At 43.9% G+C, this 24,485-nt stretch overlaps 1 protein-coding gene across 6 annotated transcripts in view; it reads right to left on the reverse strand.

The window, feature by feature from the left end:
- LOC147014491 (TBC1 domain family member 4-like) overlaps window positions 1-24,485 on the reverse strand; it is a 79,136-nt gene that overhangs the window by 30,780 nt on the left and 23,871 nt on the right. For all 6 annotated transcript variants that reach the window (XR_015050776.1, XR_015050777.1, XM_085852479.1 and 3 more), the window contains exons 4-5: window positions 16,811-16,915; window positions 2,372-2,504 (exon numbers count right to left, since the gene is read on the reverse strand). Coding sequence is in view for 4 of the 6 variants with exons in the window: in XM_085852479.1 (XP_085708605.1) it covers window positions 2,372-2,504; window positions 16,811-16,915 (238 nt within the window). In the remaining 2 variants the exon portion in view is untranslated. The remainder of the gene's footprint in view (window positions 1-2,371; window positions 2,505-16,810; window positions 16,916-24,485) is intronic.

Here is a 24,485-nt window from a genome sequence, read left to right on the forward strand (position 1 = left end):
TTCTCTTCCTGGAATGCAAATCCGACCAAAGGCAATCACAATGCATTCCAAAAAGCCTGCAACAAGTGGGTGTCTGCCATCAGGTCAGAAAACATCTGTCCAACATCAACATATAATTTTCAAACCAGTCTCCCTCCTCTAAAATTTGGTGGCACCTTGTTGAGTCCATCTCTGGAGTTCTCGTTCTCTCGTTCTCTCTCTCTCGTTCTCTCTCTCTCGTTCTCTCTCTCTCGTTCTCTCTCTCTCGTTCTCTCTCTCTCGTTCTCTCTCTCTCGTTCTCTCTCTCTCGTTCTCTCTCTCTCGTTCTCTCTCTCTCTCTCTCTCTCTCTCTCTCTCTCTCTCTCTCTCTCTCTCTCTCTCTCTCTCTCTCTCTCTCTCTCTCTCGCGCGCTCTCTCTCTCTCTCTCTCTCTCCAGCTGATTCCACATGTGAGAAAGCCAAATGCCTCAATTCTGTGTTTGCTTCCAAATCTTGTGTCCCCAACTGCTTGCTCTCTGTAGCCACTCTACCCAGTCACACCCATTTGCTCCTGAACTGTCTTCTGCACCTGAAAAGGTGGAGAAATTTCTGGCAACCCTCAACTCTGATTCAGCAACTGCACCAGACGGCATCAGCTCACTTGTCCTAAAAACCTGCTCTGCCTTACACATCCTCTTTCTGCTCTTCTCACCTTGTCATTTGCTCGAGTTCATATTCCATCAGCTTGGAAATCATCCAACATCACTGCATTACATAAAAAATGTACAAAAACCGATACTCTTAACTACAGACTAATTAGATTGCTTCCAAGAATCAGTAATGTCACGGAATCCATCATCGCTGTTGACATAAAATCCTTCCTCTTCTCAAACGACCTCATCTCTGATCACTTCAGATTCAGACCTTGTCACTCTACTTTGGACATGCTGCTTTTACTCTCCTAACAATGGATGTCAGATATGAGATCAGGGCCATCTCTCTAGACATATCCAGAGCTTTCGATACAGTCTGGCATCCTGCCGTGCTCTCCAAACTCTCTGCCTATGGTATCCAAGGGTTACTGACTTCTTCTAGACTGAGCCAACAAGTGGCTCTCAATGGAATCTTTTCATCTTCTCTCCTGTCGAGGCTTGAGTGCCCCAAGGCAGTGTTCCAGGCCCCATCCTATTCCAAATCTTCATCAACGACCTCAGAGTTGCTGGAAAATCTTGCTTCCAAATTTATTTATTTGCCGACGACTCCACTCTGTCAAGACAAACCTCTTCCTTCAGATGGACAGGCAGCAGCCTCTGCCTTCTCTTTTCAGACCTTGATAAACCATAACCTGGTGAAATACTTGGAATACATCTTTTAATCAAGATAAATATCACTCTCACTACCTCGCTCAAAGGACGATCTGGAAACCCTCCCATCCACTTAAAATTCCTTTTGAAGGTCCCACTGTCAGCCATGACCTTTCCAAGGTAAACCACATTTCAAAGTTGGTCTCCAAAGCCAGCCTATTTCCAACTGAGCATCCTCCAGCATGAAAAGTCCTTCCTTGGCACACATGAACTCTTATCCACCCCTGAATTAATGAATTTATCCACCCACAAGGCCTTCATCCGTAGCTTGATGGGTACTGCTCCCCCCTCCGGGCTGGTGCCCCGCCTCGTACCTTGCTCAGCTTGATGTTGGAGAAACTAAGGCCTTCGAGATCATTGGAATCTCCAATAATGAAGCTGAGTCTATGGGTCGTTCACGTTTTCATCACAGACAGGTCAGTGTTCTGTCTTCAGTAACCCCCTTTGGTGGAATTCACAAAATCTAGAATCACTCTTCACTTCCAGCCATTCTTTCCTCTTTTCTCCCCACCTGAACTTCTTCCAATGAACTTCCAAATTCTCTTCAATCTTATCCTTCCCTCCAGATCTTCAAGACTGCTGTTCACCACCATCTAAGATCACCCCCTCCCCCCCCCACCCAAATCCTAATCTTTTCTATCCCCATTAGTTCACCCCAAGCCCATCTCCTTCAAAATTTCCAGTTTTTTCTTCCTGAGAGTTTGTTTCTGCATCCATCTTGTCCATCCCCACCCCTCATTCTTACCCGCATCCCTTGTTTGTCAGTCTCCATCAATTTGCTCCTCGGTCCTGCTGTTCGTATTTCCCCTTCTTTCTACTGTTCCTTTTGTACTTCGCTGTGTCCTAATCCATTCTGGGTTCTAGCTCTTCCACGAGCTTTGTGAATTTTTTTTTTTTTTAATTTTTAAACACACACAAAACATAAAACACACAACACACCCTTTTCAAATGACTTTGCATCATATTAACCAGAACTGTTCCAGAGTTTCAGAATCATTTGTTTCGTCTCGAGGAGGAATTACAGTGTTTATTAGAGTTTAGTTTGCATACCGTCCACGCGCTCACAGAGCTGCTGCAGTGCATGCAGAGGACACGTCTCACAATGTTGGGCGTGTGCGCGAGGAGTTGTCAACGTGGCTGCCGTATTGAACGCTTGCTTCATAGTTTGCATTATTTCCTCCACCTGCACAGTTACAAACAACAAATGGGGGTGGAGAGGTTCCGATATGTTAAAACACAAGCAAGGCTCTGGTCTTTGCTTTGTACATCAGGCCGATGATGCTCGAGGCAAAAGCTGTGCATTCTATCATTTTGTGTTTTAAACAAACAGCGAATGGATAGCATTCCGTTAACTTTAACTGTGGTATCATTCAAGCTTATTTATCAGCACCAGTATGCATATCAGAAAGTTTTCTAAAAGAAAGTTCAAAAAGCTGGTGTACGGTTGGCCAAGTTGACAGGTGATGGAATATTGGGGTAGTGAAACAGAACAAGGCAAACAGGGAGATGTACCATACAGTGTAAATGTTGTGGTAAATCCTTTGAACACTTGATATGTTATATCACCAAAGAAAATAGAAAAAAATATTTCCACTCAACATGGACACCAGTCCAACTACCCAGCCAAATGCTCAGCGGATGAGCACCAGGAGTAGAATGGTTAGTTCAAGAGAAGTACGACTGAATGGAAAGCACAAAGTTGGCAACTAATTCATAACCAGGCACCAATTCATCAGTGAAAATAACTCATAAACGAGGGCTGCGATCGGAGATTGCTGATGGTTCCCGGTATAACCCACTCGTAATATCAGCTAATTGGTAAGCACTTGGAATTCTGCCTCATCATGAAAACAAACGTATGTTTTTGGTTTGTGTGTCGTTTTTTCTTCCAAAAAGCAGGACACCACAGACACCAGGATGACACACTTAATGCCTCTCTGGGACCCATAATGAATGATAAGATGATTAATAAATAATGTGAGAGAGAAAGACGAGAAACATGGTGGAAGTGTGATGAGGGAAAGGTGAGTGGGTTCGACAAAATCCTGTTAACTACAGATAAATATTCACCATTTATTAAACCTCCGAAAGTATTTGGTGAAATGGTGGTTTCTCGGTTTCACAACTGTCTAAAAATGTTGTTCATTTTCCCTGTTTGATAAACATTCTTCTTTGAAGACCGAGCGTGCCCTGGAAATACGAAATGTTGAAGAACCTGTGCAGTAATCATTATCCAACTGGTCACTGTGATTGGCATGACCTTTACAATGAATTGATCATTGCAATTAATTAATTTAATTAATTCTCACAATGTCTCTCACGATGACCATCTGGACCCCCCAAATCTACTTTCTCAACAATCCTCCTGAAGAAGTCCTTTCAGTCAAGCTTCTGGATCTCATTATCTGCCATGACCTTTCCTGGGAAAGCCACATTTCCAAGCTGGCCTCCAAAGCCAGTTGCCAACTGGGCATCCTCCATCGTGCAGTCTTTTCTTGGCACACCTGAGCTTCTGACCACATACAAAGCTTTCGTCTGGAGCCTACTGGAGTACTGCTCTCCCCTCTGGGCTGGTGCTCCCACCTCTCACCTTTCTCGGATTCCATCCATCCATCCATCCATCGGGACCGTACTCTGTGCAGAGCGTTGGTGCTGCCTAAGCAGTCTCCTTGGCTATTGGATACAATTCTGGACACGTCACCACTCTGACACAGTATACCAAGGAAGCTGGCACTCATTTTGCCGACATCGGAAGGAAGACAGGTCGAGTTAACCCCACCTGTTATTAATTCAACAGCTGAGCGGGATTTTAACTCAGGACCCTATGATCCCAAGCACACCACCCTAACCATTAAGCCAACACCAGCATTCTCGGCTTCACGCTGTGGAAACCAAGGCATTTAGGATCATTGGTATCTCCTGCGATGAGGCTGTCTTTGGGCCTCTCACTCTCTCACCACAGGCAGGTCGGTGGTCTTTGTCTTCCACAGTCTCCTTTCCTGCCTCACCCCCCCTGCTTTGTCTGAGATATGTCCCCCCTCCCCCATCATATTTCTGCAGGGCACCCAAGGTCCACCAGCAACCCACTTCTGGTAAAACTACCTTAATCAAGAATCATTGCTTAACTTCACTCTTTCGTTCCTCTTTTTCTCACCTTTGGAACAAACTCCCACACTCTCTTCAATCCCACTCTTCTCTCCAGGTCTTCAAAACAGCTGTTCACCACCATCTCTTATCTTCCCCCATCCAAAACCACAATATTTTCTTCCCCCGTTAATCCATCCCAAACCCACCTCCTTCAGATTCCCTACTTTCCTTCCTGAAAGTCCCTGAAAGTCCCTGTAGTGTCCATTTTGTTTACCCTGTGTACCCCGCCCCATATCTCCTCTTGTATCTGTTCCACACGGTTTTGTCCTTCCCTCTCCCGCCCCTCTTGTACGTTGTGTGTTAGCCCTCATACGAGCTTTGACAGTGTATACAAAACAACACAAAAAATTCCAATCAATTTATTAACTTAGTATCACTGGGGAGGGGGGAGTACATGTGGAGGAAAGCTGAAATAAGGCCTTAGTTGTCAAATGAGGAAACAAAAATGAATAAGAAACTAGAAGGGCACTCTAACATCGTGACTTTGCCAGATATGCCTCTGCCCACATTATTACATCTTACATATACTTGTACCAAGTTCGACTTTAATCCCTGAACCAAAATTCAAAATATTAAATAATTATGGTTGCCAAACCATGCGTCTGATCAGGTTGAAATGTAAAACATATATTCACCATGACAACTAGATCACAATTGTGACGTTTCATGTCGATTGATGAAGCGGTTCAAGAGAAATAATTATTTAAAAAAAAAATTCGGTCAATCCAATATGGCTGCCAGACCATGTGACAAATTATTCGTGAACACCCTGGTATCCCCAAGGCTTGGCGAACATGTGGGTGAAGCTTCCCCTTGATCTGTCAAGCCATTCTGGAGAAGAAGATTTTTTTAAATGCTTATTCTTCAAAAAAAAAAAAAAAAAAAAAAATAAAACATAGCAGCCAAACCAAGTGACCTATGACATCATTGGTGGAGAAGTTTTGTTCCACATGGTTTGGCGATCATACCTATGATCATACCTGGTTTGGCGATTGAAGTTTCACCTCAATCTGTTCAGCCATTTCAGAGGAGAAGAAGATTTTTGAAGGTTTTTTTTTATGTTAAAAGAAATATGGCTGCCGAATCATGTGACCGATGACGCCATCAATCATTTTCTCTTATAAAATTTAGCCCGAGATGACACTCAAAAAAAATTTCATACTGATCGGATAAAGCATTTGACGTATGCAATCATGTCATCATGAAGGCACCTATGACATCATAAAAATAAATAAAACCACACTTGTTTTCCATGGGGAGTACTTCACATATGCCAACATGGAGCGGTTTCCGAGAGAGAAAGGTCCAAAGTTTTTCCCTCCCCCCCCACCCCCTCCCCAATATGGCTGCCACACTACCTGACCTATGATGTCATAATTATCATAACAACATTCCACATGAGTAGTCACACTGATGGTGAAAATTTTGTGTCAATCGGCTAAGCGGTTGTAGAGAAAACAGAGAACATAAGCATAAACGGATGTACGGACGGACAGGACAAACACGAAAACGTAATGCCTCCGGCGACTTCGTCGGCGGAGGCATAAAAAGGGCAGTTAAGGCAGAGATCATTGGCTTTGTGACTTCACCGAGTCACATGACCTCAGCAGCTCACTACACATATTCACACAAAATCAGTTACTCCTTTTCCTGTTTATCAACACTTCTGGAACAGATACAAGTTTAAATCACAACTTCACATGCTCTGGGAGTTTCTACATATTAGGGACACATAGGGGAGGAGTAAGGAAAAAGAAATACGTGAAGTAAATTAGAGGGAAGAGAATATCGATACTGCATGAATATATAAATATCTATTTCTCCAGATTCTATTCTATCTGTGTGTGTGCGTGGGCACGCACGCACGCACGCACGCACACCTTCCAGAAAGCAAGCCTTAATTATGAACCGTTTGAACATCAGTTGCACACTGACAAGTACATCGATGAACACATTTTTTAAACCTTTTGACCCCTGAGTCGAGACCTTTTAAGACCCTCTAGATCCCCTTGAGACAATATTAGACCCTTGACGCACACCCCGACAATACACAAGACCTTTAAGACCCCCCCTCCTCCCTCAAGATCCATAAAGGTGAACCGTATTGAAGCTAATCTATCCCTTGATACCCCACAAAATACATATGTCTTTTTCCAATTTCCGAATAATAAAGTTGGTAAATTTGCGATTAAAAGTCAAAATCTTCTTCTTCAGATGAGCTATGACGTCGCGCTCAGAAGCCGATCGGCACGCACATCCGTACTGTCTACGGGTTACATTGTGGTACAATTTAAAACGGCGAATAATTCCAGATTTTCCACAAATATGCCGAGTCAATGCGGCCTTGGTTCTTGTATAGTAAAAAAAACCAAAACAAGATGGTTTCAATGTTCCACCAATGGCCAAAAGACCCTAAGTTTTGCCAGATATTGGACAAGGCTTGTCCGAAATACCCACAAAATGCTCACTTTTGTGCTCGGAACATTTTACAGAGTACTGTCATGAAACAACAGAGATGGCTCAATCTTGTGGTTATCTGCAACAATTGAGAGAATACCATCCCCATGATCAAGTGGACAAAACAGCTATCGCTCGAAATTAACACCATCTCTACCCAGCTACCAGCACAAGAACACGGACAATTTGAGTGGTGAATGAAACACCTACTGCAATTGCCCAGCAGTTACTACAAGAGCACCTGAAATAATTTTGTATTATCAACACAAATAAACCACTGTCTATTTATAGACACACCTCAGAGACAAGACGGTGGGACACGACATGGACACAGACACAAATGGTGTCTGGGCAAAGTATTAAATGGGACAATCCTGTAACATACAAGACACCTTGGTCAGCCTGCTATGGAGTGACAAAGCATTAATTTCCCATTTTGTCCACAGTGTCCAGACTATAAAACAATGTCCGATTTAGACAAATGAACACGTTTTAGCAATCTAAACTGCTGCCAAGGTCAACCTCGCATTTAAAATTTAGAAATTCAGCCCACGTGAATAGATTTTAGAGGTCATCGCATTTCAGTTGGAATGCTTGTAAATGACTAGAGTTGTAGCCACACATTATTTGATACTCCGGCCAGTGTATGCGTGTCTGGGCAGTGTTTGTTCCCAGACATGACCGGGCAGTATTTACCCCTGGACCGCATTTGCCTCCAGACGTGTCTGGGCGGTGTTGCGTCCGGATGGGGTTGTCTCCAGACTTGTCCAGAGAGTGTTTATCTCCGTGCAGCGTTTGTCTCCGGACCTGTCCAGGTGGTTTTTGTGTCCGGACGTGTCTAGATGGTGGTTATCTCTGGATAGTGTTTGTCTCTGGACGTGTCAATCTCCAGACCTGTCCGGGTGGTTTTTGTGTCCGGACGTGTATGGATGGTGGTTATCTCCCGACGTGTCCAGGCAGTGTTTGGCTCTGGAGGTGTTCGGGTGGTATTTATAGTATGACCAGTATAAAATGGATTGTATCCATCATTTTGTTTCCATCTTTACTGCTGTTCTATGCAGAATCATTTTGATGAGACGGTATGAATCGCAAGTAATGCTCCACCACCCGTATGCCTTCCCTTCTCCTCACCTCATGCTGCCTTTCCTTCTCCCACCCCTCCTCGCTACCCCTCCCATGCCAATATAAGAGGCTAATAGTTAATTACATCAGGTTATGAAAAAATATTAAAATAATACAAATTTTCAAATCAATATTTCCTAATTTTTTTCTGATTCCATTCGAGATCGACAATTATTTAAGTGATTAGTTCCGATCGTCAAATATGAAATCAAATTTCAAATATCAGCTTTTTATAAGCCTTTATGATGTATTATTCAATCTTGCAAGAAGCCAATCAAATTGCACCGAGCCTCACACAGCCAATCAGCATTTTAGGCTCGATTTCAACTCGTTCATGAGCGCAGATTTTGATGCGGTTAATAGACCTTAGTTAGGCGATTCCTTTTCCTTTTCAGCGATTAGAAACCTGAGCAATCCTAACTGTTATGTGGACTTGTTGAGGACTTGAAGAAAAAAGGGGGAGCTGAGGACCTGGGGTGTCGAGGGGGGCAGAGAATGGACAGAGTTGGGAAAGGGGGGTTGAGGCTTGGGGGTGGGGGCTTGAAAATTTGGGGATGGGAGGGGGGAGGAGAGGGGGTTTGAGGTCTTGAAAAATAAAGGGGGAGCTGTGGGTTTGAAGGCACATTTCACATTACATGGAGTTGGCTCTGCTAGTTTTATAAATATCTTCAAGGGTTTGTGTGTGTGTTTATGTGTTACTTTTTCTTGGTCGAATCATAGTACTTCGAGTCCCCAAATTTTGGGTGTAGTTACTTCAGAATCTCGGCAAGGTTTTATGCTTCCCAACCCCCACAAGAAAAGTCTCTGCTTGTGTATGTCTGAAAAATCATGGAAAAAAAAATGGCTCGGCCAATCTCCACCAGATTTTGCATACGTGCTGAGGGTACCCAGGTTCAGGATATGGCCACAAAAAACCCCTCCACACTCCATGCAAGGCAATTCTCTGCATGTATGTTTGGGTACGTCTGAAGAGCATATTAAAAAAAAATTAAAAAACAATGGCTTGGCCAATCGCCAGCTACCAAATTTTGCAAACATGCTGGGGATACCCAAAGTGTGGTCACAGGCATCACAAAAAATCCTCCTCCACCCCCACGAGGGTGAGAAGCCCACTTTTGATTACCACCTGTATGGCTGAGTCAATCCCCACCATATCTTGCAATGTGCTGGGGGTACCCAGACTCAGGTCATGGGCACAACCCCCCTTTTCACCTGCAAGGCAATTATCTGTATGTATGTGCATTTGTACGACTGAAAATCAAGAAAATGATCTCAAACAAGGAAATGAGGCCATTTGGCCCATCATTGCTGCGGTGTACTCTTGGGTTAATGTTTGCTTCAGCTTCAAACAACAATCTTTTTGATGGTTTACTAAAGTCTAAATAAGCCGATCTTGATCAGGTGACTCAGCACTGCATGGGGGAGGGGGGGTGTAACTATGTAGGGGTTCCAGCACATATTGCGCATTGAAAAACGTTCAAATCTTATAAATAATTTCAAGTGTTTGTGCGTTATTCTTTCACGGCTGAAGCATAGCACCTGAAGGCCCAAAAGTTTGGGTGTGGATGCATCAGAATCTGGGCAAGGTTTTAAGCTAATGCACATTGGTCTTGAAGGCATTTTTGAGGCCAATATAGACCACTATAAAGTGTATATTGGGATGTCGGTTCAGGCAGTGCTGCAGCCAGCCAGCAGGCAAAAGGTAACAACCATGAGGCCAATAACTCCATAGCTTTTCAATGTTAAACATGTCCTGAAACTTGCCTTCATATAAATAATTTAAAGTAGCCAGGTACCCCAGCTAATATATATATATATATATATATATATATATATATATATATATATATATATATATATATATATATATATATATATATATATACATATACATATACATACATATATACATATACAGGGGGCTGCTAAAGTAGGTATACAGTAATGAAAAACAAAACGTGCACACAAAACGTATTTTATTGATTATGCTGAAGTATGGATATGCTGAAGTATGATTATTATACAAAACGAAAAACAAGCATATCAATAATAAACATATCAATCCCTCAAATGTTTAAACTGTTTCCCCCTGGCATTCATCCTTATATAATCCTTGGTATAATCCTTACTGTATACCTACTTTTGCAGCCCCCTGTATATATATATATATATATATATATATATATATATATATATATATATATATATATATATATATATATATATATATATATCCTCAAACATGGCATTGTAATGAGCAAGTGTCTACAGCACCAGTGAGATTACTGTATCTCCAAAGCATGATGTGGTTTATTAGTGTGTACGTGGTGACACAAGGCTGTAAAAAGGGTGCAGGGGTAGAAGGTCATGCGAGAGAGTTTAAAACGCACAATACAAGGTCTTGTCCGAGGCTTTGAAATGGCACTTTTAGGCTTACGTGTTTCATTGTGCTTCTCAGGTCTCACAAATTTTCTGAATCATTCGAAAGGGAAATCTTGGGAAAACAACTGTACCTGATATGAGTATAGAGATTTTAGTTCCTCTGTGATATGAACTGTATTGTGATTATGTTATATTTGGTGTTCTCACCTGAGCACTCACCTACTGGTGGGATTCCAGGCAAAAATCCATATTCAGTGCTTTGCGCATCATCTCCTAATATCTTTGTTAATTTGCATAATAATACAATGGATAGCAGTGCAAGTTCAATCAATGAACATGAGATGCTAAAAGAGAAAAAAAAATAAAAACAAACCAGAAGTATTGTGTTGTAAATCGAACAAATGTACACTATTTTTCCCCATTGTACAAATGTATAACAACAAAGCTCAAAGGATGCATAATCCCAGCATGTCTGAACAGCTTTGTATTTCGCTCTCCAACCATCACAATTTAAATCACATTGTAGATCAAAGATACTTAGCCCAGAAAGATGACGCGTCAAAACTCTGGGCTCGCTCTGACACGAGTGAAGTGCCACAAAAGATGCTTGGTAACGTCGATTGTGGAAATGACTCCTAGTGGGTTAAAGATGTTTAATGGAGCATAGTTATTTCCTTAAAATGAATCTCCTTGAGAGACGTTTGACCTCAAAACATCAGGAAAAACCGTTTTGCGCTGGTACATACTGTACCTGTATCGACATCTCTTAAAACCAAGAAACCAAGATTGTCCACTTGTTGGCCAAAAACCTTAGCAATTAATGTGACATAGCCTACATATGGAATATTCAATCCATTCACGGCAGTAATATGAATCAGCTCACGCACATTCATCAATTCAAGCTTATCCAAGTATTGCTGATAGGAAGTTTGTGTTACGGTTCAAACTTTGGTGCCAGTATTGATGAAACAACGGAGATTCGCACCACCGACATCCAACATTAGTCACCAGTGCCTGCAGTGTGGTTCACCACTCCAGGCTCTAGTAGTTCAACTTTTTGGTCAGACAGTTACGCCAAAAGTGTCTGGTTTCACCACAGGACCAAAAGGAACGAGATTTCCTTTCCTTGGCCTCCTTCAGCCCAGCAATTAAGTCATAAATCTGTGGTTGTTTCTTGGCGATGAAGTCTTCCTGTCACTTCAAGGTGTCTGTCGTAACCCCATGTTCTTGAGCAGCAGGTTTTTTTTTTTTTAAGTGTCATTTGGTGTGGTATGTATGCCTGGTGTTGGCTTAATGGTTAAGGTGGTGGGGCTTGAGATCCTAGGATCCTGAGTTCAAATCCCACTCGGCTGTTGAATTGATACCAGGTGGGGTTGACTCTGCCTGTCATCTTTCCGAAGTTGGCAAAATGAGTGCCAGCTTGCTGCTATCCTGTGTCGGAGTGGCGACCCATCCAGGATTGTGTCCAATAGCCAAGGAGACTGCTTCGGCAAAACCAATGCTTTGCACAGAGTATGGTCTCGATGGATGGAAGGAAGGATGGTGTGGTATCTCTCAGCCAATCATGGCATGTCGGAGGTCCAAAAATGATAGGTTTGGCTGCTCTCTGGAGAAACGACGCATCTCCCTTTAACGTACATCGTTTAAGGTTTTTGACAGCTGACCCTTCAAAGCTCGCTCACACGTGATGGTCACCAAAAGATGGGCAGACCTGATTAATTTTGTTGTGCAGTTCAATGAGATCGAGGGAAACGGTTACCAAATCCTGATGCGGTTGCTGGTGGTACATGGAAAAGCGATGTTGAGCCGATGATTAAAAATAATTAAATAAACAAATAAATAAATATCACCCCCACCACAAAATACTTTTCTCAGAACCTTAACGATTTGGTCTGGCGACTTTCTTACATCCTCGCCTCTCGCCAAAATTTCTTTCCCAGCTTGCCCGGCCAAACGTTCACACAGTAAAATGGCAAGCTCCTCATCACTCAATTTATGAGTGATTCGGTTATCCACTCAAGAGGAATATCACCGTCATGAACTGGTTTGTCCTTGAATCTGGGGAGTTGGCAGCAGGTCGTCAACACCAAGGCTGGTACTGTCATGAATTCAAGGCCTCCTCTTGTTCGCGTACCTTCAGCCTCAGGGTCTCCAACTCCCTAAACAGGGCCTCCATCTCTTGATGTCTTTTGAGAGTGGTACGTGATGACAATCAGTTGGTTAGTCAGCCCGGGGGTTCCTCAGGTTCTCACCTCCGTCCAGACTTCCCACTTCTGACACCAAGATGTGGAATGCAAAATAATAATGTCTTCTTAGAATTGACTCAAAGTGATCATCCAAACACTCCCTAAAGTAATAATTACAAAAAAACTGATTAAGATTTGTTCAACCTATCAACCCCAGGAACCAAGAATTCAACGAATTCACTGAATGACAAGGTAATGAACAGTTGAAGTCTGGTTTCAATAATTTCTGCTTTACACTAGAAAGCGTAAATTAATTGCGATTAGATGTCCATCTCTTATGTAATCGTTAGACGACGTCTTGCTTGGCCTAGCGTTCGTTAGGCCTTGTGGCACAATTTTAGGTGCCAAAGCATAACAAGCATTGCGACAACTACGGCTTGTCTCCAAGATGTGGTGGGATCTCTCTACCCACCATGACGATTGGCGCCCAACGGTGAGTGAGGGGAGGGGTGCGGGATATCATGGTGCGAGGTTGGGGCCATAGGTAATAAAGGCACGTGCAGTTGGGGTTAAATGAGGAGATGCCCGGGATGACAAAGGACGAAGGCTGCTTATTGTAAACTGCTCATGCAGCAGAAAGACATGCCCCCATCCAGCTGGCCATGCCAATCCTCCTCAAGGATATCACAGCATGCGAACCTGAGGGTCCTTCCGCAACCATGGATGGGCCCAGTTCCCAGATGCGGTTCGCCTCCTTCCCACCAGCTCTGCCGGGTTTGGCAGACTTCTATTTTGTTTGCCCTCACTCTATCTCTCATGGTGTGTCGGAGGCCTTAAGGTTCCCGATTGTTTGTTAGTACCATTGGTGTGTATTTGGTAGTGGGTCAAGCGGAGTGCTTGTTAAATCATTTATTTGTGTATTACTTTTGTTTCCTTCCCCAGTGCCATTGTTTCTTCTTACTTAATAAATATATCTGGTCTCGGGGGTCAATTATTGCTGTGGCAACTGCTTCATTTGGTGGTTTTAGAGGACCTGTTAAGGGAATAATTGATTGTGGTCTCCACACCACTCCACACGACTTGGATTGCTTGGGGTAATTAGATCGTCACGTGATGCTGGACCATTTTAGGGCTCCCAATCCGTATGGTAACATGGCATTCAGATGCATATCTGACAAGGGAGTTTCCGAAACGGTCGACCATTGGGTTCGCTTTGACAAGACCAACTGGATTTGAACCGGGCAACCAGGAAGAGTCTGTGGCTGCAATGATATTTTTAACATGCACGGTTGTCTTTACACATAGTACTTGTACACGAAGGACAGAAGGGCAAGAACATTTGAGATAAGTGAAATTCTTCCTTTTTCCCACGTCATTGTGAAACTCCATTATAGTCACGGCGCACTTCGTCTTTGAAAACGTCATTCGCTCCTGATAATGAACTGCACTCAGTTATACATGTCAAAGTAATAATCTCATTATCAAACTTTTCCTTGCACTTTACTTTCCTTTAAAATCCCAAGCGAACTTTCATTTTAGCCACACCGTCTAACTTGGTCTTGGACAGTGTTTAATGACTTTGGCTCAATCGATATGTAAAAAACAAAAGAAGAAAAAAAGTCAAGTCTGATGGAGGAATGAAATCCAGGACCATTCAATATTAGGCCAACTCAGCATCTATAAATGACTCGACCTTCAGATATGGTCCACATTTTAACAACTATTGCAACAATGCAATCTCACACACACACACACACACACACACACACACACACACACACACACACACACACACACACACACACACACACACACACACACACACACACACACACAGTGATCTTAGCAGACCTTTCTAACCATTATTACATTTTGTTTTAGTGACATGCATGTGCCAGGAAGGGATGACTCCCATGACATGCATGTGCCAGGAAGGGATGGCTCCCATGACATGCATGTGCCAGGAAGGGATGACTCCCATGACATGCATGTGCCAGGAAGGGATGACTCCCATGACATGCATGTGCCAGGAAGAGATGACTCCCATGACATGCATGTGCCAGGAAGGGATGGCTCCCATGACATGCATGTGCCAGGAAGAGATGACTCCCATGACATGCATGTGCCAGGAAGGGATGACTCCCATGACATGCATGTGTCAGGAAGGGATGACATCTGTGCGGCACGGAAGACTCCCATGGCATGCATTTCCTGGCAGGGATGACCATACGGTTATGTAGGACTGCGAACCCATGTAAAGGCACGGTCTGTTCGAATTTGCAATTTGAACAGATTACATTCATAATGATGATTCTATGATTGCACCAAAAAGGCCATCATGTGCTGATCCTAGGTAATTGCAATGCTAAATCACTCAAAGTAAACTCAAAGAATTTGGCCCTCTTTAACTCGTATCTTATTAAGTACCAAATAATTCCACTGTACTTCAATACACAACCCCTCCACAAAGGAGAAAGAAAGGTGGAGATGATAGGGGAGGACGTTGGGGGAGAAGGGAGCTCACATTTCATTCAGACCCCTCAAGACACCATTGCATCTCATTCATCACGACATGGCTCTATCACGTGCGGGCACATCTTTCTCTTTACAATTTCACATTATTGTGCGTTTCAAGTGAAAGAGGAAACGGAGGTGTAGTTTGTGGAGGAGTCCAGTGAGGAAATATTTTTAGTGTTGAGGAACTGTGGTCAGGTTCGTTTCACTGTGGATGTGAATCTTTAAAATGAGAAAAGTAAACCGACAAATATCAAAAAACAAGGAGCAAGTGAAGGTGTAGAGGAGACATTGCACAAGGGAATCGTTAGTCTGTACTCAGTGAAAGAACAATTAAACATACTGAATATAAACATTTGTCAGGTCAGGTCGTGGTTGACCTGCTACTGGTAACATGAACCCAGTACTACCTGCCGCATGGTCGAGTTGGTCGGCGACTAAACTGGCTTCCCCACTAGACCCATCTAGTGAGGAGGGTGAGTGGACACCCGTCAGTATTAAAAACAAGAGCTGAAAAATGGCAGATGAATTTATCCAGAGCCAACGGCCATCCACTTCACCACCTCACCACCTCGTGGGTCCTTACCATCTCACCGCCAGGGTTAGCTCTCGACCTCAGGTTATCAGATACTGCCTTGTAGGTGACTCTTGGATGAGTAAAGGCTAGGGGACCACACCTCGATATCAAAGGGTGGCTGTAGGAGTGGCGCCCACAGATCCACTATAGCCATCAACACGATAATCTCGGATGCATCCGCTGAGTAGTAGTAGTAGTAGTAGTAGTAGTAGTAGTAGTAGTAGTAGTAGTAGTAGTAGTAGTAGTAGTAGTATATAAACAAGCTATTAAAACATGCTTTGGCAAAAAGTACATTTATATTTAAAAATGTACTTTATGTATACAGACAAGGCTCATGGAAGAGCTAGAGCACTGAACACATCAGGATGCAACAAAACAAAAGGAACAGTATAGAAGGGGGAAACAACAACAGCAGAGCAAGATAGAGGGAGACTTGGACAAACAATGGGCATGGGGAGGAATGAGGAGGAATGGAGGATAAGAGAAAATTGGAAGGAGGTGGGCTTGGGGGAGGTGAGGTTGATGGGGGTAGAAAAGAAAGATCATGGTTTGTATGGGAGATTATCTGAGATGGTAGTGAACATCTGGCTTGAAGACCTCAAGGGAAGGAGGACATTGAAGAGAACATGGAAGTTGGTTCCACAGGTGGGAAAAAAAGAGAAACGAATGAGTGGAGGTGAGCATGATTATGGATATGCAGTCGGTAGTTTCACTAGAAGGGGGTTGATGGTGGACCGAGTGCGCCCTCTAGAAACCTGAGGGGAGGGGGGGGGGAAATGGGACAAAGCACAGAAACAGCAGAGGATGCAAGACCAGAAAGGAAGTAGAAGACAGAGACCACCGACCTTTCTGTGATGAGAAAGTGATAGGCCCATAGCCTCAACTTCATTGGGGAAATTCCAATTTTAACCCCCAATTGCCATTCGTCAATATACAAGGATATGTGTTTTAAACATAGAAAAATTTTGCTTCATGACCTCAAGATGCATTAATAAAACATTACATAACATGAACACATCGTCAATCATGCAGGCGTGCAGAGGTGCACTTACACATACAGTAGTGCGGACACACCTGCACACGTGCAGGCACGTACTCACTCACCAGGCTCGCAGAGGCACACTGGAAGATGTGACAAGCATACTGGCAGGTTCCCACCTCCATGCTGTCCCGGCAGACAAAACCAAAATAGTCCACATGGTTGATTCCCTGCCAGGTGACAGGTGTGAAGAATACAACAAATCAGTCATTGACAGAATCAATTCCCTGAGTCTGCACAATCATGTCCTTCCTTCCACTCCTTTAAAACGGTGATCAATCACCATCTTGTGACATCTGCTATTCCTTTTCCTGATTTCTTCTGGCCTCACTGGGCCTCCTTTCACATTGTCCACTTGCTCTCTTTTTCATACTCAGCTCGTTTGTCAACTTTTATGTGTCTGCTCACATGTCCTTTTTATACTTATGCACTTTGTTCCATTGTTCTGTCCACATGTCCCTACTTTTATACTATGGAGCCTGTGCATTTGTTCCTTGTCTGCCAGTTTCCATCTGCTCGATAGTTGCTCACCCTTTTGTCCTATCGCTCCCCCTTGATCCCAGATCTTTGTATCCAAATAGGAACAAACTGTGACACTAAGGGACAATACAGTGATGACTCAACATCTAACCCATCAAGTGGATAATTACGGTTACGCTTTGTTATGAACCACAAGTCCATTTTTACCAGAAGCTTCAACCAAGCAGTGCACCCACCATCTCATCATCCACAATTCTGCCCCCCTGGTCTTTATTACCCCCATTAACCTTTCATAACACAACCATGTTACCCGCTTGCTTCAGTTTACTCCCCCATCTTCCCTTTCCTCTTGTTTTATCAATTCATTCCCTTGATGTTGATCCCACTACAAGTTCTAATTGCTCTTCCATGAGCCTTGCTCTCGTAAAGGGGAAAATAAAAAGTTGGAAACATGACGTCAGACTTTATACGTGATGCAAGGTATGTGCTTGTATGCATTTGGAAATCCAACTCACAGCACATTGTAATAGGTTTAATTTTTTTTTATTTTTTTTATTTTAGGTGGTCTCAGGCTCTTGGAGGAACTTGAACAGAGTCACCCTAAACTTCACAGTGTTAGCATGGCATGCAGTGTGTTGTTAACCACAGTGTTAGCATGGCATGCAGTGTGTTGTTAACCACAGTATTATTAGCATGGCATGCAGTGTGTTGTTAACCACAGTATTATTAGCATGGCATGCAGTGTGTGTTGTTAACCACAGTATTATTAGCATGGCATGCAGTGTGTTGTTAACCACAGTATTATTAGCATGGCATGCAGTGTGTGTTGTTAACCACAGTATTATTAGCATGGCATGCAGTGTGTGTTGTTAACCACAGTATTATTAGCATGGCATGCAGTGTGTGTTGTTAACCACAGTATTATTAGCATGGCATGCAGTGTGTGTTGTTAACCACAGTATTATTAGCATGGCATGCAGTGTGTGTTGTTAACCACAGTATTATTAGCATGGCATGCAGTGTGTGTTGTTAACCACAGTGTTAGCATGGCATGCAGTGTGTGTTGTTAACCAGTGTTAGCATGGCATGCAGTGTGTGTTGTTAACTACAGTGTTAGCATGGCATGCAGTGTGTGTTGTTAACCAGTGTTAGCATGGCATGCAGTGTGTGTTGTTAACTACAGTGTTAGCATGGCATGCAGTGTGTGTTGTTAACCAGTGTTAGCATGGCATGCAGTGTGTGTTGTTAACCAGTGTTAGCATGGCATGCAGTGTGTGTTGTTAACTACAGTGTTAGCATGGCATGCAGTGTGTTGACAGTATCGACATAACATTTATTGGCCGTTTAAACCTGTTATGGAGGATGAAGAGCTGTGTATTTCTTTTTAAATACAAGTTGTCCTTTAGGACTTCCTGCAGGGAATTTCCAGCTCTTGGGTAGTGCTCATATGGTAGTTTGTGTCCAACAAGGAGAAAAAGAGACTAATAAAGTGAAACAGACTCAATGAGGGTATTTTCTTTTCTTTACATCATTCGAAGGTTAAGGAAGGGTTTGTATATAAATGACATGCAGAACAAGAACATTGGGCAGATATAGTAAATGTAATTTGAATGTGGGTGAAAATGTTGTTTCCAATGGGAATGAGCTACTAACAGGCCAATCCGTTATTAGGGTTTTCCATTTCTGAATGAATGACCTATTGTTACTTGAATTTTCCATATCCAAATGGATGATGTATTGTTATTAGTCTCACAATTTTTTTGTTGGTACAACAGCACCAAATCAATTTAGGCTACAAACACCACATTTCGCACTTGAAGGAAACATACTTGCCTTACCTGAAGAACCTGGGTACACATTTTGACCTTAACCTTGAATGGACTGACTGGTGACCTTTTTTTCTCTCAACAACAAGCTCGTGGAACAACAAGGTCACATTGACAGTGCGATAGCATCAGCCACCAAGGGGAAGCCTGGTGTTGGCTTAGGGGTTAGGGTGGCTGGCTTGGGATCTTAGGTTCCTGAGTTCGAGCCTCTGTCGACCGTGGAATCAACACCAGGTAGGGGATACTCAGTTTGTTATCCTTCCAAGGTTGGCAACATGAGTACCAGTGTACTGGCAATAGGGGCACAGTATCAGTGGCATAGCTGCACCCTCAGCCAGTGATGCTACCTGCAGTCTCATGCTGAATACAAAGGAGGAGCCACCAAGGGAATGTGTGTGAGAGAGAGAGAGAGAGAGAGAGAGAGAGAGAGAGAGAGAGAGAGAGAGAGAGAGAGAGAGAGAGAGAGAGAGAGAGAGAGAGAGAGAGAGAGCAAGAGGGAGAGGGCAAGAGGGAGAGGGCAAGAGGGAGAGGGCAAGAGGGAGAGGGCAAGAGGGAGAGGGCACGAGGGAGAGGGCACGAGAGAGGGAGAGAGAGGGAGAGAGAGGGCAAGAGAGAGGGAGAGAGAGGGCAAGAGAGAGGGAGAGAGAGAGGGAGAAAGAGGGAGAGAGAGGGAGAGAGAGAGGGCAAGAGAGAGAGCGAGAGGGGGGGCAAGAGAGAGAGAGGGGGCAAGAGAGAGAGGGGGCAAGAGAGAGAGGGGGCAAGAGAGAGGGCAAGAGAGAGAGAGGGCAAGAGAGAGAGAGGGCAAGAGAGAGAGGGGGCAAGAGAGAGGGCAAGAGAGAGAGAGGGCAAGAGAGAGAGAGGGCAAGAGAGAGAGAGCGGGCAAGAGAGAGAGAGAGAGGGCAAGAGAGAGGGGCAAGAGAGAGAGGGCAAGAGAGAGAGGGCAAGAGAGAGAGAGAGCGGGCAAGAGAGAGAGAGCGGGCAAGAGAGAGAGAGCGGGCAAGAGAGAGAGAGGGCAAGACAGAGAGAGGGCAAGAGAGAGGACAAGAGAGAGAGGGCAAGAGAGAGAGGGGGCAAGAGAGAGGACAAGAGAGAGGGCAAGAGAGAGAGGGGGCAAGAGAGAGGACAAGAGAGAGGGCAAGAGAGAGAGGGGGCAAGAGAGAGAGGACAAGAGAGAGGGCAAGAGAGAGAGGGGCAAGAGAGAGGGCAAGAGAGAGAGGGGGCAAGAGAGAGAGAGGGCAAGAGAGAGAGAGAGGGCAAGAGAGAGAGAGGGCAAGAGAGAGAGAGAGGGCAAGAGAGAGAGAGAGCGGGCAAGAGAGAGGGCAAGAGAGAGAGAGCGGGAAAGAGAGAGAGAGGGGGCAAGAGAGAGCAGAGAGAGAGCAGAGAGAGAGAGAGAGCAAGAGAGAGCAAGCAGAGAGGGCAAGAGAGAGCAAGCAGAGAGGGCAAGAGAGAGAGAGAGAGAGAGAGAGAGAGAGAGAGAGAGAGAGAGAGAGAGAGAGAGAGAGAGAGAGAGAGAGAGAGAGAGAGAGAGGGCAGAGAGAGAGGGAGAGGGCAGAGAGAGAGAGAGAGGGAGAAGAGAGCGGAGAGAGCAGAGAGAGCAGAGAGAGAGGAGAGACCATACTGAAACAACAAAGTAAGAAGTTTTGGCTTGGAAGGGTGAATGGGGGGTAGTCTCTCTCTGATGTACCATACTCTTCACATGGCATTGGTGCCATTGAAGCAACCTCCTGAGCAGGGGTTATACCAGGTGTTTTGCCATCACCTTCCAAGTAGTAGTTATGGCAGGAATTTGTAATTTCACCATGGTGCCAGCAATAGCTCACCTACTCTTCACATATATTTTTATATACATAGATAAATAAATCAATAAATAAATACAATTTAAAAAAAACAACAAATTTTATTGCAATTTTTGCAGGTCACTCATGGCAAAACTAACAACAAAGGAGTGAATCTTCATTGTCAAGAAGAATGTAGAGCAGAGATCAGTGATAGGAGTGCAGCGTGTGTTCAGAAGACAATTCCCTAGATATAATACACCAACCTCAAAGACTATGCTTCATACAATTTCAAAGTGGAGAGAGACAGGTTCTGTGAAGAACTAATGCAGGACACTGGACATCTGAGGAATATTCAAAATCCAGAGACCATAGACAGAATTAGTAAAGTGATTGCTCATTGCCCTCAAAAACAAACAAGGCACATATATATATATATATATATATATATATATATATATATATATATATATATATATATATATATATATATATATATATATATATATATATATATTTTACTCACACTCTCATCTTGTATGTATACTGAACAAAAATATAAACGCACCAAGCGATTGTTACTATTTTACCTCGAACTCATTAATATTAAATCTTCACAACAATTTGGTTATGGAATCCATGACAATTGAGCATTAAATTTCAGAGTTCCTTGAGAATTCTGGCGACAGTCTTTGCGCTACAACAGCCGACACAACCGAGGTGTCACTGTCAGAGTTCACACAGTCAGTAGCGGGTGTGTCCACCGTTGGCGTCGCGCAGAGCGGTGCATCTCTGGCGCATGGACATCACCAGATTATCGATGGTGGCCTGAGGGATGTTTTCCCATTCCTCCTGGAGAGCCACACGGAGCTGGCGGACGTTCTCTGGGACTGCGTAATGTTGTCGTACGCGTCGATCAAGAACGTCCCAAAGGTGCTCGAAGGGCGACATGTCGGGAGAATATGGAGGCCAGTCGAGGACATCAATGTCCTCCTCACCGAGGAAGTCCATGCAGATCCTGGCAACATGGGGGCGAGCATTGTCGTGCTGAAACGTCACATGGTGAAGGCGCACAAACGGCACGACGATGGGTCTGAGTATCTCGTCCCTGTACCGCTGCCCGTTCAAGTTGCCTTCAATGAAATGAAGCCGAGTGTGCTCTCCATGGCATATGCCGGCCCACACCATAACACTGGCACCACCGTGTGACACCGGACGAAGGACATTGGCGTCAGTGTAGCGCTCCTCAGCCCGACGCCAGACGCGGAGTCCGCCATCAGCCCGATACAGCTGGAACCACGACTCATCGGTGAACAGCACTCTCCTCCATCGTGCGAGGGTCCAGGGCAAGTGAACATTGGCCCAGTTCAGTCGGGTCTGACGTCGGACTGCAGTGAGGTCGAGTCCCCGGTGTGGTCGGCGGGCTCGGAGGTTGTCCTCCCTCAAGCGGTTACGCACCGTCTGGGCTGAAATGCGCCTGTTATGCAGCCCGACAGTCTCATCGGCAGTCCTCGTGGCCGGTCAGAGTCGATCCCGGAGATGTTGCAGCCTCATGTGACGATCCTGACCGGCGGTGGTCACACGTGGTCGCCGGGCATGTGGGCGGTTCACAGTGCTTCCAGTCTCTCTGAGGCGCGTTCTCAGGTGGCTAATGGTGGAGTGGTGGACATTGAAGTGTGCTGCAACGGCCCGTACTGACGTCCCAGCATTCAGCATGCCAATGGCGCGCTCCCTCAAGATTTGTGACATCTGTGGCATGTTGACATTTGGCACCAGTCCACATTTTAGGGAGGCCTTTTATAGGGCAAGCTATAGGGAGTGTTTGTGTCCTGGTCACGCTCACTGACCATCACTCTGTCAAGCCCCATGGTGCTCATGGGAAGGATTACTCAACGTGTGAGTCCACACACTCAGCGTGGTCAATTTCAATGGGAACATCTGTCTTGAGCAAAACAAAGGAACCATTGCTCAAACATATCATCGGTTTGACCATTTTCCCATAATGGCAATCTTGACTTAGATATTTAGGTTGGTGCGTTTATATTTTTGTTCAGTATATGAATGTCCCCAAAACAGCCAAAATGGTGCACGACAGTGCAAAAAATCCACCTTACTCACCATTCACCTGCGGTGTGCAGTATCAAGTTTCGTTCAAATCGAGCAACGGAAAAAAAAAATTATTAAAAAAAAAATCAATTCCCGATTCAGTCAAGTACTCTTCGGGAGTATTTGATCAATGCAAACAACCTCAGCAGTATAGTTCGCTGGAGCTATCTTATTTTTTTCTTGAAATGATGTTTTTCATCAACCACTGTCACAATGGGAACCCAACGGGTTCACGGGTCGTCTAGTTTCACGTAAAATTTTAGCGTATCAAAGCAGTGTCAATAGTGTTAATCTGAAGGCTTTCCCTCACAAAATTGTTTGTAAGGCAGCAGGTAACAATTGATACAACAGGTAACTTCAGATGCTGAGTGTCAAAGTTATTATTTTTTTTGTGCAATTCAGAAAGATTATTGATCAAGCAGGAATCAACATCAATGACAATTTTCATCAAAGAATATCATGTTTACTTGAATGGTTTAGTAAACAAACAGAATTGTAAGATTTGGGGCATGGAGAAACCAGCCTACTTTATAGAGTTACCACTCCACCACCCCCCCCCCCACCTCTCAAAAAAAAAGTTATATGGTGTGGTCTCAGTAGTCATTGGATTTACAGTCCATACTTTTTTGAAGATCAGTGAAGAGGTGGCTGTGAATGTGGAACGTTACATACAAGTTGAACAGATTTTTTTCTGGAGTCATGTGAGAAACGTTCCTGGTGCTCAATTTCAACAGGATGGAGCAACTGCACATACAACTCACTTGTCCATGCATTGGCTCAACAATCCCTTTCCTGGCAGTATAGTTTCACAGACACCTCTCACACCTTTACATTTATTTCTGTGGGGAATAATTTTGGGAAACGTTTTCAAAAAGAACCCAATGAACCTTCCCAAAATCAAAGATGCTGACTACATCGAGGATCATTTCCAGAGACTCATGTGAAACACTTCAGTTTGTAGTCAGAAACGATTCCATACTTATCCTGAAGTGTGCAGAACGTAGAGGACATTTCAAACATTTATTGAAGTCAAACAAAACTTCACGAGTTCCTTCATGTATCATATAAATTACAATTAGAATTGGGTACAATTTTGTGATCAACCCTTTAGTACTGCTTAGTTAAAACAACAATCTTGCAACTAAATATCTGCAATCACAAAGCGATCACCAAGGGTCAGCCTCCCCCAGCTTAAGCTTGGTGATTGCCCACGACCCAATGATGGCCATATTCTTTTCGGGAAGCCATGTGACCTTGACGGTCAACATTTATGGATAGAGTGTAAATTAGGAAAATGTGTCCCTATCTACAATCTATCCATAAAACCCAAAATCATGAAAGTTAGAGGAAAATTTTTGAGGTTATGATCAAAAAGGTGTTTTTAGTGAATGAGGTTACAATCCCAAAAAGTTAGGTCAAGGACACTAATCAAATATCAGATGCACAACTTCAGTGGAGGGACACGATGATGACACAAGGACATCTTGGAAGGCCAAGTGGTCTTTGAGATTCCGCATTGGTAACATTGAGCGATGACAAAAAACAAAACAAAA

Source organism: Eptatretus burgeri, chromosome 13 (genome assembly GCF_056783735.1).
Source record: "Eptatretus burgeri isolate ZD-2024b chromosome 13, Ebu_testis_v1, whole genome shotgun sequence".
Taxonomy (NCBI): domain Eukaryota; kingdom Metazoa; phylum Chordata; class Myxini; order Myxiniformes; family Myxinidae; genus Eptatretus; species Eptatretus burgeri.